At 55.5% G+C, this 15,196-nt stretch overlaps 1 protein-coding gene across 1 annotated transcript in view; it reads right to left on the reverse strand.

Annotated features, from left to right (window-relative positions):
- The window catches only part of LOC143401490 (rho guanine nucleotide exchange factor 18-like), a 42,339-nt gene extending 39,224 nt beyond the window's left edge, over positions 1–3,115 (reverse strand). The window contains exons 1-2 of the mRNA XM_076859045.2: positions 3,093–3,115; positions 2,722–2,900 (exon numbers count right to left, since the gene is read on the reverse strand). Of these exons, the coding sequence (XP_076715160.2) occupies positions 2,722–2,900; positions 3,093–3,115 (202 nt within the window). The remainder of the gene's footprint in view (positions 1–2,721; positions 2,901–3,092) is intronic.
- Between the last annotated feature and the right edge of the window lie 12,081 nt (positions 3,116–15,196).

The following is a 15,196-nucleotide window of genomic DNA, read 5'->3' on the forward strand; positions in this document are numbered from 1 at the left end:
CTGGGGGGCCAAGCCCTGAGCACCAGTCCCAGGGCCTCTCACCCTGGCCAGACAAGACATCATCAGGAGAGAACACGTGCAGCCTGGGTCCTGTAGGCAGCCTGTGTGTGTGTGTGTGTGTGTGAGTGTGTGCGCCCCTGTCTCTGTTTGACAGTGCGTTGATGTCAATGTACAGAGGGTATATTTGGGGGCTTGTGAGTGTTTACTTGCCAGTCTTGGGTGTCAACTTGTCTAGGTGGGAGTGTAGTCAGCGTCGAGATGGTTTTGGAAGTCTGTGATACTCGTGTGTGTGTGTGTGTGTGTGTGTGTGTGTGAGAGAGAGAGAGAGAGAGAGAGAGAGAGAGAGATGTCCCTGGGATCTGTTGGGATGCATCTCCGTGTCTGGCCTGTCTGTGCTGTCTGAGGGTTTCTGGCGTCTGCCTGGGTTTGCGAGTCTCTTTCTAGGTGTGTATCTCGTGCGTGCCCAAGTGTGGCGCGTGTGTGGTGTGCGGTGTGTACGCGGGACCCGGGGCCATGCGTGCAGTGCTGCCCCCTGGTGGTGGAAGCCCAGAGCCTCTTCCTGCGCACTGAGGCCCGGGCCCTGGAACCCGCCGGCGCCGCCCTGCCCTCCTGGAGGCGCTCACAGGAGCCCACGGCGGGATCGACTTTTACAAAACCTAACAGGGTGGCAAAGTGCCGGCCACCTCTGCACCCGCGCGTTCCCAGGGTGGTGAAGCCGAAAGAAAACGCGACCCCGAGGCCCGAGGCACTCGCACCCCACTCTCAGCCCTGTCCCGGGGCCCTTCCCTGGCGCACCTCGGGCGACCGCACCTCCCGCCCTGCTCGGCCGGGGGTTGCAAGTTGGATCCCTCAGGTCCCCCTTTTAGACATCCGAGGGCCCAGCACCAGCTCCACGAAGGTCGCTGCTGCCCCTGGTCCCCTTCTTCACTCCAAGGTGCATCTCCTTTGGGGGCCCAAAGTCTCTTCCCATGGACCCACGTGGCCGTACAGCTTCCCTGGCTGCCAAGGAAGAGCCGCCCTCAAGCAGGGACCCCAGAGGTGAAGGTCGTCCTGTTTGGAGATGGGACCCTGAAGGAGCCCACCTGGGATACAGCGGTCCCCCTATCTTCAGGGGTGCCTTCAAGACCCCCGTGGATGCTGGAAACCACAGACAGCACCCAGTCCTGCACACACTGTCCCCCCACACCCTCACTACGGCAAGGTTTAATCTATAAGTCAGGCATAAAGATTGACAACAGGAACGGGGAGTAGAGCAACCATCACAATAGGCTAGTGACCGTTTTGCAGACGGGATCTCTCTCCCTTACAGTATTTGTGAACCGTAGTATTTTGAGACTGCAGTTCACCGGGTAAAGGAAACCACAAAGGGTGTAGCTGTGGCTAAAGGGACCACGGGACTTGCTTTGAGATTGGGACCAGTCTCGGGTCTTTCTTGAGTACAACACAAAAAGTTTCTGGTGACCCACAGGTGTCAGTCACATGGGTGGGGACCGCCCAGGCCCAAGGCTCTGGTGCAAGAACAGATTATAAAGGGGAAGATGAGCCACTGTGGCTTGTCAGGCACTGCACTAAGATCTCACGCGCCAGACCCCACGGCCGCCGGTTCACGGATGAGCAACTGAAGCCCGGAAAGGTTAAGCCAACTTGCTGGTGAACACACCGAGGCAGGGGAGCCGGGATTTGAACCCACGTCTGCCCAACAGTCATCATAGTATTGACAACAGCTGGACCGAGCACCAGCATGTGTCCAGCCCTGTGTAGGAGCTGGGGGCAGCAGGGATGCTGTGGAGACAGCCCCCACAGTCATGCTGAAGGGTCTGTGATCAGCGTTCTGCTGGCTCTTCATGAAAAGGCTTCCTTTTCCGGAAGCTCTCCTAGAGGGTCTCACAGTCACCCCAAGGGAACTCAGTGTGGAGACAGCCCTCTCTTGGCTGCCCTTGGGTGTCAAGCCCTTCCTTCAGAACCACGGGTTCTGTAGACATTTGAATGGGCCCTGCGAAACCCACCAGTTCCTTCCTTCCCAGTCCCAGCGGTCAGCTTCAAATTCGCCCCCTCCTGGCTCAGAGGCCACATCCTGGGACCCCAGTGGGCCCTTCCCGGCGGCATTGGGGCTGGGAGGAAGCTGAGAAGAGGGCGTGCCGGTGCAGACCACAGCCCGCTGCCTCGCCCCTCCCCGGCAGCTGGTATGGGAGGTGCCCCAAGGTGGCCAACAGGGGTGTCTCCCCAGGGAGAGGCCCCCTAGGCTGCTGGGGAGAGGGTGGTCCTCCTCTGGCCATCTGGGAAGATGGGGACAAGCCCTTCTCTGGCTGGTGCCTGGATGTCACTCTCAAGGGAGAGTTTGTCTTGCAAGTTGGATTCCCCAGGTTCCCCCTTTAGAGCTAGTTTCAGGGAGGCCCATGGGGGACCCAGAATCTGCAGATTGAACAGTGGATGACTGGCGACTGCCACGGGTCCTCTGATCCCCATTCGTTCCATCCCCTGTCCCCACGCACTCCTTGGCTGCTGGGCCTCCATTCCCCCTTACCCCGTGGCTCCTCATGGACCCCAGCGCAGCCCCGTCCTCTCTTCTGGCCACAGACCCCTCTAGAATGGGTGGACAGCCTCCCCACCCTCTTAGGAAGTAGGTGGCTGGACTGTGATGCCCGGTCCATCTGCCTGCTACCCCGCAGGTCTCCAGGTCCCCTGGGGCCATCTGACCCCGCTGCCTGGGAGGTTACTTACCGGAGGGCGCCTGGTTCTCGGTGAGGTGGGTACCCAGCCTGGCTACCAGCTCCTGCAGCCCACACCGCCCGTGGCCAGGGTTTCCAGCCAGCGCAGGGGAGTTGGCCCCGGAGCCTGGCGCAAGCCACAGGATGATACAACTCTGCCCCAACTTCCCCTTCCTCAACCGCCGGCCCCAGCTGTGGGCAGACCAGGGGTCTGGGAAGAGGGCAGAGAGCAGGGGCTGGAGGAGCGCGAGCCCTCCCCTCCCCCAGCCCCACACAGGCAGGTGTGGGAGGTGGAGCAGGACCTGGGAGGCTCAGCACCCTGCCCACCCCCACAGCTTCCTGCAGAACCAACTGCTCAAGAGGAACGGGGTGTGGGGACCTCACCCGGGCACATGGGTGCAAGGCATCACGTGCCTCCACAGAGACCAGCACTCAACACACATGGGAACACACGGGGAGAGAGACGCATGTGTCCACATGGTGTGCTGGGAAGGGCTAACAACCACCTCTGTGGGTCGTAGCATTTGTGGGTCGACTCTCCTGGGTAAGTACCCTGGCCATGGCTGACGCTGCCCACCCCTGTGACCTCACTGAGTCACTGAGGGTGGAGTCAGGGGAGGTGCTCACACTCTCTCACATGGCGCCCCAGCACAGTGTATGCAGATGGCCTGGGTGGACAGGTGTCACACACAGCCTGTGGACACAGCACCGGGCGTGGCCCTGTGTGGAGTCCCACGCATGCTCAGGGGACACAGACAAGGACTACGATGCCAGAGAGGAGACACAGAGGCAGGTACAGGATGCACCCGGGGACATGGACCCTGGAGATACCTTGACTCATGTTTGTGGATGGTCATACCTGAGCACCCCTGCCTGGCCATCCAGATGACTCAGAGCGGGGCACACAGGAGACTCAAACACAGACGCCAGCGTCCACAGGCACAAGTCCACACCTGAGCACACACCAGCACGTGGACACAGAATGAACACGAAGACACACACAGTGAGTGTCCCGTACATACACGCATAGACTCGAACACACACACACACACACACACACACACACACCCACACACACCACACGGGGGAATCTGGGCACCTGCAACACCCGTGGAGACACTGGCTTACACACTGGCTGTCATGTGACACCCCCAAAGTCACAAACACTAGGACTCGGAATCCTTTTGTCACAAACACAGACCCAGATTTTTTTTTTTTTTAACTTTTATATCATTTAATTCAGGACACACAAAAAAATAGGGCCCCGGTGACATCAATTGGACCTTATTTTTAAACTCTGAGATGTTAGTAGAGAATCTTCTCCCTGGGCCTGTGCAGAGTGGCAGACATGTTTAGATGGACCTAAAATCGTCAGTCTTCAAGAGGAAGCCCTGGAGACCACAGTTAGCTGAGCAGGACCAGGAGCTTCCAGAGGGCGCTGAGTGCGGCGGAACTCCGGCCTTCCTGCAGGTGGGACAGCCGCTTCCTTCACCAGTGCATTCTGGTTATACCCAAGAGTTGGGTTGTTCTGACAGAACTTCCAGCTTGTCCTCAGAGACCTGCACAGGGCCATGCACAGGAATAGAACCAAGACCCGCATGGGGCAGGAGGGGACACAGAATGGCCCAAATTTGCAAGCATGCATTCCATAATCAATGGGTTGTTTCTTTTAATGCCACACACATTTATTGAGCGCCCACTGCATGCCTGGCACGGTCTGGCAAACAAGTCAGACTTGCCTGTTGCCCCGGAGGCGCTCATGGTGCAGTGGAGGAGGAGAGCGTGAACCAGGAAACGGCCCAGGAGGTAAATTTAGACGGCATGAGTTGGTGCGACAGGAAGTAAACAGCGAGAAGCGGCGGGCTGGGTGGGGGAGGCTGTTGCTCCCGTGGCAAGGTCAGGGAAGGCCACTCGAGCTGAGGTCTTGGACCATGTGAATCAAGATCTGGGGGAAAGGCGAGCCGGTGGCAGGCCCTGCCAGGGCAAAGGCTGGGAGGCAAGTCCGAGTGGGTGAGCCACAGGAGGCCAGCGTGGCTGGGGCCAGCACAGAGGGCAGCACAGGACTGCAGGGAGGGCTGGCGGAGCTCCCCGCCGACACACCCCACCCCTGTCCCCTGGCTTCTGTCCTGCTGTTGACCATGGTGGCATCTCCGCTAGCCTCCTGGAGGCTGAATCCAGGACCATCCCCTCAGCCACACCTGGTCCCTTCCACTCCTTCACCACACTGTGCCACCTCCAAGCAGGGTCCTTGCCTGCTGCCATCTTGCTTGCGTGGGTGGTGAAATCCGGCTTTTTAACCAGTTCTAGGCTCACGGTGCAGTGGCATTGGTCCACTCCCATGGCTCTGCAGCCCCCCCCCCCCCAGCTCCAGAACCTCCTCATCTTCCCAGGCAGGAGCTCTGACCCCTCCAACCCGACCCCGGGCCCTCCCATCCCAGGCTCCCACCAGGCTGCTTCCTGTCTCTGGATCTGAGGCTCCGGGGTCCTCCTGCGGGTGGACCTGCAGTCCTCCTGTTGTGTCCGGCTCACATCACTGCACACAGCGACCTCCGGGTGCACCCCGCAGTACTGCAAATCAGAACTTCCTTTTCCTGGCTGGGTGGTATTCCACTGCACAGATGGACCGCATCATCCACGAGTCCGCCGAGGGACAACTGGGTTCTTCTGACCCTTAGGCTGTTGTGAGTCTTGCTCCTGAGGACACGGGTGTACCCCTGTCTTTAGGTTCCTGCTTTCATCCTCCTTTTAGGATGGCTTTCCCTTTGGCTCCTAACTGCTATCACCGATGTGGCCACTAGAGAGCAGCACTTTCCCGTGGCTGCGCTCCCACCCGCTAAGACCAGAGAGAAGCCGAAAACCGCTGGGCGTGGAAACCCCAGGCCTTGGGGCCAGGGGTGGCCTGAGTAGCCAGGCCCAGGGGGCTCTGGGTCCACCCTGACTTCTCCCGCTTTTGATGGAGATGCGTTAGAGTGAAAAATTCTGTGCTGTGGAGGGAAACCCCGCCAAATTTCCAAATGGGTTAAAGATAAAATATGTAAAATAAACCAATACAGATCTCACAAGGAATTTACAAGGCTATTTTTATAACTTAGAGTTGAAAACATGCTTTTTTTAAAAAAACTAAGAAAACCCAGAAGCCACGAATGAAAATACAGAAATATACATTAAAAAAAAAAAAAAACACAAAACGATATGATCTTTTCCCCTGTTCTTAACTGGTGCACTATAGTTGTACAAATGGTGGGATTTATTGTCACATGTTTGAACATGCCCACAATATAACCATCTAATTTGGCCAAGTTAGTATGTGTGTGCAGTGTATACACATACCTACCCATACACACACAATAACTTAGGGAAATGATCTTATAGATGATTAGGGAAAATAGTATTATAGAGAAAAATACTTTAAAAAATAAGTAAAGAGCAGTTGGTTGTCTGAGGACGGTTGGTACCTTTCTATGTAAAGAGTTTCCACACATTGATAAGAAAAAGGCGACATCAGTAGAAAACTGAGAAAGGGTACCAAGGAGCACGTCTATGATGAGCCCTACTGAGAGCCACAGAATGTGTTCCATGTCGTCTCAGGAGGTCCGAGTACAACACACCACTCACACCTAAGAAGGTGACAGTCACAGTCACAAAGAAAAAGAGACAACGTGTATCTGGTTGTCATCTTGCTACAGTGGACACTGTATTGGAAATTAGAAAGTTCACTTGAAATCCTGCCAGTTCAATGTATCCATGATTCCCTATCTAAGGGGTCCTCTGCTCTGGGTCATCTGTGTGAAAAGACTTCATTCTGAGTTTCTTCATCCCACTCTGTGTAAGACCCACGAGGGAGGAATACACCCAGAAGGCTCTCATTTTCTGAGCATAGAGCTTCCCCTTCTGTTGAGTTTTTATAATTGAGATCAGGATGGACACATCGTAAAATCCAATCTTTCTAGCACACATTTCTGTGAGTTTGGATTAATCCACACCGTCCCGTAACCACCATCCCAATAAAAACATGGAACAATTCTACTGACTCCGAGAGTCTCTCCTGCCCTGTGTGGCCATCTTTCCCTACTCCTGCCAGTCACAAGTTTTACTCTCTGTCCCCGGGGTTTCGCCATTTTTCAGAACAGCATGTAAATGGAATCCTACCGTCTTTTAGCCATGCGTTGGCTCCTTTCACACAGCACACACGTGACACGGCTCTGCAGGCCAGTGGTTCCTTTTGAGCCCTTGTTGCGTAGTACTCCATCATGTGGTGTACCACTGCCGGCTTATGCTCTCACCCGCCGAACGCCATTTAAATCATATCTAGGTATGAAATAACCCCACCAGGAGCGTCTTGGTTGAGTCTCTCGTGTGAACGTAAGTTCTCATTTATTTTGGGAAAATACATAAGAGTAGGATTATTAGATTCTGTGGCAAATGTACATTTTGCTCTGTAAGAAACATTTAAGGGGCTGGGATGTCGCTCGCATGTGCCTGGCACAAGGGTTCATCCCCAGCACCACCCCTCCAAAAAAGAAAGAAAAAAGAAACATTTAACTGTGTTCCAAAGTGGTAGCATGATCTTGCATCCCCCCAGCAATATTGGACAGTTCCCTTCTCTGTGTCTTTGTCACCGCTTAGTACTATCATTTACTAATTTACCCATTCTGATAGGTAACAGCTTCTCCTTGTGTTCAGTAACAGTCTCTCCCTTTAGAGCATCAGTCAACACCCCTGCCCGTCTGCAGGGTGCAGGAGTGTGGGGCTCTAGGCTCAACCCCTGCTTCTGCCAGTCATGTGTTGTGTGACTCTGGTGGGCAAGCAGCTACCTGCTGAGTTCCTTCCTTTGATTGAGGCAGAATCCCCATCTCATAGGATTAGAGGAGAGGAGCAGTGGAAGGACTCAGAACAGTTCCTCGCTTGCTGCGGACTCCGGCCAGTTCTTCCCATGGTTTCTTCTGCCAGCCTCTTTGCAGCCCCAGGGCCTTTGCACTTGAGGTCCCCTCTGCTGGGGTATTCTTCTGTTCTTCTTTCAAGTACTTCACTTAAGAGTGTGAGTATGTGTGTGTGTCCGCACACGCGTGCACGAGTTAAATCCATGATGTCATTAAATCATTTGCATTTTAAAAATGAAGCTGTGCCACCCACTTGAGAGCAACAGACCTACATCTATGCAGGGGACCTCATTTATCTGGACAAGGGGAGGTCTCAGGATGGGGTCGCCTGATGAAACACGGGAACTGGACGTGTGTTATTTGCCACGTGGGGCCACCCTGCTTAGCGGCCCTTGGTGGTGAACTCTGAGCCCTCAGGGCCTGGTTTCCCCGTTCAGGGACTGACAGGGGCTGGGGGCTGCTGGGCCCTTCCTTGGGGCCCCTCTTCTCTGGGGACCTGCCCTCCCCTGCTGCTGGATTCCCAGAGAAACCACACGGGACCTCAGCGCCTCCACAGGAAAACCGCACCTTAATATAACCGAGAACTCAGTGTCCTCGCAGCGACACGTTCACCGACGACAGCGTCGCTGCCTCGCGTATTTCCAGTGGGGAGATGTGACCCCGAGCAGCTTCCGGGGCTGGCCACTGAGGCGGGTGGCCGCTCCCTGGGCGCTTTCCGTGGCGGGTGTCATCTCGGTCCTGCCGGGAGGGGGCGCTCTCGGGTCCACTTTGCAGAAGAGGAATCAGAGGCGGGGGCAAGACTCTGGTGCCCAGTGCCCAGCGGCCGCGGGCAGACCCAGACACCTGCCTCGGATGGGTGTGTGGAGGGAGGGAGCTTGGGGCAGCTGTCGGTCAAGCCGCCGGACCAGACCCCGCACCTGTGCTGCTCCCCGACCGTCCCTGCACGGCCGGAGTCTCGAGGCTGGGCAAGTGGACACCTGCCCCGCCCAAGGTACCTGCGGAGGACAGTGCGGCACACGGGGCCACGCCCATCGCTTCCTTCTGGCCACTGCATTTTTTTTTTCTTCTTTTTTTTGAGACGGGGTCTCGCTCTGCTGCTCAGGCTGGCCTCAGACTTCTGGGCTCAGGCCATCCTCCTGCCTCAGCCTCCCCAGCGGCTGAGTGACAGGTGCCTGCCCAGCGCCGGTCTCTGCCTTCTCACTGCCGTTCGGGTCTTCAGCCCCAGGGGTCACTGAGCTCGGGGGTCCCTGAGCTGCGACTTGCACTCTCAGACCCCACCTTGGGGGCTGCTTCCTCAGCCCAGGCTCCCTCTCCAGGTCATCTGGGGTGGGGCAGGGGCCTCCTCAGACGCTGGGGGTACAGAGAGAGGCCCTGACCTTGCTTCTAGGAAGTCAGGTTCACCCAGCAACCAGGGGCAGGGAGCTCGCGACACCTGGGTCACGCATGCTCCTGACCAGAGGGAGTCCGGCTTTGCACCTCTAGACCTTAATTCTATCCCGGGCACCATTGAAAAAGTTTTTTTTTTTTTTTTTTTCTCTCTCTTTTTTTCGTTTTTAGTCAAAACATTCTGATGCCTGCTCATCGCCCATGTTTCTGGGGTGCAGTGTGGTCGTGGAACACATGTGTTCAATGTACGATGGTCAGATGGGGGGCAGCACTTCCGTCTCCTTAACAGTTGATCATTTCTTGGCGTTGGGAACCTTCAAACTCCTCTCTTCAAATTATTTATAAGCTATGCAATAAGTGGTTGCTGACTGTAGCCATCCCCGTGTCACAGGGCACTAGAACTCCCCCTCCCCTCTGCAGGATTGGGCGGCCATATCTGGTCTCCCCTGTCCCCTGCCCTCCCTACTCTTAGCTTCCGTAACCCCGGCTTTCCAGCGTCTGCGGTGAGGGACAGAGGAGGCGATTTCTGAGCCTGCACCACTTGCTTCATGTTTCTTCCAGCTCATGAAATTTATCTCAAACAAGAGGGCAGAGGGCGGGCCACCTGTGTCCACCTCCGGGTGAGCTGTGAAGGGCTACAGGTAAGTCCTTGGTGGCCCCTGCTGCCCCCTGCCATGGAGCAGTGGTGGACCAGCAGGTTGGCACTCCCAACTGTCAGACTGCGACCCACTGCCCCTAACAGGACTCGGCTCTTATCTGCTGACCGTCTCTGTCCACCAGCTGGGTGCCGGGTGCGGGGCTCGAGTCTACTGAGATGACAGACAGGGGCAGCCGGTGAGCAGTCCTGGCCCCAGACGTGGGAGTGCAGGAGGCTTCGTCAGGAAGCCATGCCCAGCAGACACTGGGCAGAAGAATGAGCAGGAGGACCCTGTGACAGGCACAGGGCCACAGGGGAGCCCTGACAGGGACAGGACAGACTGGAGGAAGCTAAAGTGCGAGGCCATGGTGTGCGGGGTCTGAAGACACGGGTTTGGCAAGAGTTTTAGGTTTATCCTAAGGGCAGCGGGGAGCCACAGAGGGCTTTATGCAGAGGGGTGGCAGGGTTGGGCGTTGGTAGTAGAAGGCTCCCTCTGGTTGGGCATGAGGACAATGAACAGGGGGCGAATCCTAGAGGCTGGAGAGGTGGTACTGTTGCCACTCAGGGGAAAGGACGTGGCCCAGGCGTCGGGGAGAGGAAAGCGGGTGGCTTGCCGGGGGATTCAGGAGGTAGAATGAGCCCGACCGTGTAGATAGGGGTGTGGACAGCAAGGGAGCTGCTTGGTTCTCGGCCGGTTCTCCAGGGACGCAGCCTGGGGAGGTTCGAGGCTCAGCAGGGTGGACCTGTGGCCTCCGTTCCCGCCATGGGTGGGTGTAGCATCCCTACTCCCTTTCTGCCATCTGCGTTTCCTGAGCCTTGAATTTCCCAGCCACTCCCCTGGTCATCCTGGAAGGAGGAGGCCGGGAACCAGGTCCTCCACCCCAGCACTGGCAGAAGGGCAGAGGATGCCCTGGGCTGACGCTCTTCCTCTTCCTCCAGGGAACCTGCGCCAGAGTCTCTGGGAACCCGGGAGGAAGGGCAGGGTGTCCAGCAAGGAGGCCAGGGGTCATAGCCACGGGCCCTCTCTTCCCAAGCTGTCGGGGACTCAGGCCCCGCCAGGTGCCTGCGGGTAAGGGCTCAGGAGGTCCAGGTCCATGGTGGGGGCTGGAGGACCCGGGCTTGGGGCACCTGGACCAACAAGTGTTGTGTGAGTGCAATCCACGGGCTGTGCCTCCGCCTGTGGAAGTCCCAGTGCCACCCTCCCTGCCCACAGAGCAGGTTCAAGCTGCCCCGTGCCTGGCCCCCAGCCCAGGGCAGCCTGGAGAGCCGGCATCCTCTAGGTTCTCCTGGCCACTTCAGGTCTGTGGGAGGCTGGATTGAGGATGCTGGGCCCCTCGCTGGTTTGAGTGCACCCCAGAGGGCAGTGCACCCACCTCTAGCCCTTCCTGGGTTCCCTTCCAGGGATACACGAGGTGCTCGCAGACACCCCACAAGGGTGTGCAGCCGGGCGGTGGGGACAGAGGCATGAGCCATGAGGACCATCCAGCTTGTCCATGGTGGGTCTGAGCACCCTGTGTGTGCCAGGAGATGCACACTTGAGTGCACACATGTGCATGTCAGCCCAGGTGAGCACACACATGTACCTGGGCAGTCCGTGGCTCCCATGTGAGCGCATCAGGGCTCAGCTGTGCGTATTCGACTCCAGTGTGCGGGGCGTGACTGCGTGTGTATGTACACAGGAAGGGTTCAGTGCATTCTTTGGTGTGTGCTCCCTCCCATGTGAATGCATGTTTGAGCATGTCCTTGGATGTACCCATATGAACATGCATGTGTCCCCAACATGCCTGTGTGTGCACCCGAGTGCAGCCACATGAGATGCCCTGTGGACCTTCAGAGCTGTGAGCCTGGTCCCCCAGGGATGTCTGGATGCTGTCCACCCCAAGCAGAGTCTGACCAGCCTGGCCTCCCTCTCTCGGCTCCCAGCCTCGACTCAGCCTCATAGCCTTCCTCAGAGCCAAAGCCTCAAGAACCAGGTTGCAGAGCAGGAAAGTCCTCCTGGCAGGTTCGGGCTGCCCCTTGCCCCCCGGCCGTCCCCACAGGCATCCAGGGCTGTCTGGAGAAGAATGGTGTCCTTGGAAGGGGCTCCTGGCTCCCTGAGGGGGGTGGTGGGACTGGGGTGCCCTGGGCAGCTTCTGCCAGCAGCCGAATTGAGCGCCATAACCCCCCACCAACATTCAGACAGGAAACTGGACGATCGTGGGGTGGTCCCTCGTGGTCTGCTGTTCTGCTTTCCACACCTCGAGTTGCTTGCAGTCAACCACAGTCTGAAAATATGAGACGGAAAGGTCCAGAAACAAGCAATATCTAAATCGTACGTAACTTTTATCACGACATAGTTTTGTAATATTTGTGTTCTTTGTTGCTATTGAGAATCTCTTGCCACGCCCCCTCTCAAGTCGGTGCATACACAGTCCCTCTGGGATTCGGTGTCATCGTGGTTTCGGGCATGCAGACGTCCCTCAGGACTCTTGGGACGGGTCCCTGTGCATGAGGAGGGGACTAAGCAGACAGGAGCAGTCTGTCTGTCCCTCAGCAGTGTGACCTGGAGGTTACCCTACAGAATCCTCAGCACAACCAGAGGGCCAGTGTCAACAGCGTCCTCATTTTAGATCCCAGGAGGGCCAGGGCTCAGGATCTGAACCCAGTCTGGGCTGTTCTCCCCGGGGCGTGACGTTGCCTCCCCGCCACACTGACCCAGGCCTGGAATTCTTTCTGGTTGTCCCTACGCGTTGGGTGCTGCTGACCTCTAGTGGGTGGAGGCCAGGGCCGCGCCCCTTGCTATGAGACAGCACACACCAGGACAGGGATGCCTCTCCAGCTGACAAGGGTGCGGGCGCAGGTGCCCTGCTGCAGGTTGTCAGCAGCTTCAGGGAGTCCATCAGGCCAGGGGGAATCCAGAGTCATTAAAAAGTGACGTGGGCACACAAAGCTGGACAGATGCCTCACAATAAGATGGACCGATAAAGGGCCAGTGGTCAATGAAGAAGGTAGGAGGGGCGGAGTCAGAGAAGGAGGTGCGAGGACGGAAGGGAGGCTGTAGAGAGATGGCACGAGGCTGCTGGAGGCTGGGGCCTTGAGCCGAGGAAGTCAGCTTCCGCGTGTGTGAGTGTGAACGTGCACACACGTATGCACACGCATGCAAAGATACAGAGACACAAAGACACAGCAGGTAGACATAGGTAGGCACAGGGACAGGTGCTATGTGTCTACACACCTATGATCCGGAGAAACAGAGGACAGGCAGAGATAGGTAGGCATATAAGTATATAGAGATACATACCCGCATCTATCTAGGCACACATATATGCCTACATCTATACACCTACCATTATAGCACTATCTGTCTGTACATTAATTTACAGATCCATTCCCTACCCACCCACCATCTATCCACTCTATCCATCCATCCAATGACTCACCCATTTACTCATCTATTCATCAGCCCATCCATCCATCCACCCATTCATCTAACTACTCTATCTATCCATCCATGTATCCATCCATTGACCCACCTAGCCATCTACTCATCTATTCAACCATCCATCCATTTATCCATCCATCCATTCATCAGTTCATCCAACCATCCACACACCACACACCCCATTCATCCATCCATCCATCCATCCACCCATCCATTCCTTTAACACTCTATCTATCCATCCATCCATCCATTACTTTATCATCTATCTAATATAGCTTTGATTCTATTATTACATCTACCTGTCAATCTCTTCATTCATCCCATCTCCCAGATTGTCACTCATAGCCCGCCATGTTCTCTTAGTTAAGCCAAGTCCAGGCCTGGGGAAGTGGATTCCGCCTCCTCACTGAGTTACATGCAACGGCAGTCAAGTCTTTTCATCCACCCGAGCCACCGTAGGCCAGATGCTCAGGGCTGATGGTGCTTCCCAACGGAGCCTGGTCTAAATGTCTCTGCCCCCTGCCACAGGGTTTGCTACCCCTGGTTGGCACAATCACCCACTGAAACGTAAATGGCGTCCACTCTTTAGGAAGCCTGCCTTAGCAGCGGTCATTGTCGTACATAAAATAGGTCTGATACGTGTCATATTTTGAATGGGTTTTGAATGGTCTGTTTTTGCTGATTCCTTTCCCGAACACTGCTATTGTGTAAGAAAGTCAGCTGTCATCTGGCAGGGGGTTCTTGGGGGAACGGGAAAGGGTGATGACTCTCTAGCCGTCTTCCTGGCAGGTGGGTGACCCCAGGTCTGTGCTGGAGGATCTGAGGAAGATGACGCTGTGAATAGTTGGCTTCCGCGCGGGGGCCTTCCTGGACCAGGCCCGGGAGAGGTTCCCACGGCAGCTGTGTGCACTGTGGCCACATCTGAAGGCCTGGGGACTTCCCAAGTTTCATCCTCCAGGCAGCTACGGGAGCTCCCACCTTTTAGGACACTGCTGTAACAATTGTAATGTTTGCTAAGTGCGGCTGCGTGCCAGATCCAGGACACAGCAGTTACAGAGACCTCGCTCCTAGCAGATGCAGCCTCGGCACTCCAGCTGCACAGGTTAACATGTGCCCTTCGACATCCTCTCTCCAGGCCCAGGGCCTTTGCAGCTGCTCTTCCCTGTTTCCAGGGCTGTGTCCTCTTCCCAGGCTTCACGACAGGCTCTTTCTCATTGTCTTTGGGGCTGGACAGTTCAATCAGGTCAGAGCTGGAGACCAAGTTGAAATTCTCTAGTCTGGGATGTTGGTGTGAACACAGGAAGACGGTTCTGACCTAGGATTCCAATGAGGTCATTAAGTAGACAGAGCAGGAAGCACTTTGCAGCTTCTCTTTGGCATATCCAACTTGCCAGCCTCACTACTCTCATGCTGCAGGGCCATTATTAAGTGAAATAATTGTGCTGGAACACAAGCTTTTTTGATAGTGCAATGGTTGATCTGATTACCAAGGTGGCTACTAAATGACTAATAGGAGGGTAGCATACACAGTGTGGATACACTGGGCAGAGTTGATTCACACCCTGGCCAGGACAGCATGAGATTTCATCACACTACTCAGAATTATGTGCAACTTAAAACTTATGAGTTGTTTATTTTAGTTTTTAATTTTTTAGTTGTAGTTGGACACAATACCTTTATTTCACTTATTTATTTTTAATGTGGTGCTGAGGATGCAACCCAGGGTCTCACACGTGTGAGTCGAGCGCTCTACCGCTGAGCCACAATCCCAGCCCTTATGAGTTGTTTATTTCTGGAATTTTCCATATAATATTTTCAGACCATGGTTGACTGTGTGTAACCGAAACCATGGAAATGAAACTACAGATAAGAAGAAAAAAGATTCTTTCTTTTACCGACAATGCCTTTTACGTAAAAGATTTCCTGATGTTTGATAGAGTGCTAGGGGGAAAGTCCTGATTAGTGATATTGGTCAATCCCCATGGTTTGAATTTCAGGCTACAAACAAATCTCCCTGCGTGAGGGGCTGGGAAGCGTTGGTCCCTGGCAGCTCTTGTAACCATTACAAGTTAATTTCAGCACACTGTTGCCCATATGTTCCCAGCTTATGCCTCTGTGGTTGTGGTGAACTATTATTTTAACACAGACGGACAGACAAACCGAT

This window comes from Callospermophilus lateralis, chromosome 1 (genome assembly GCF_048772815.1).
Source record: "Callospermophilus lateralis isolate mCalLat2 chromosome 1, mCalLat2.hap1, whole genome shotgun sequence".
NCBI classification, from domain to species: domain Eukaryota; kingdom Metazoa; phylum Chordata; class Mammalia; order Rodentia; family Sciuridae; genus Callospermophilus; species Callospermophilus lateralis.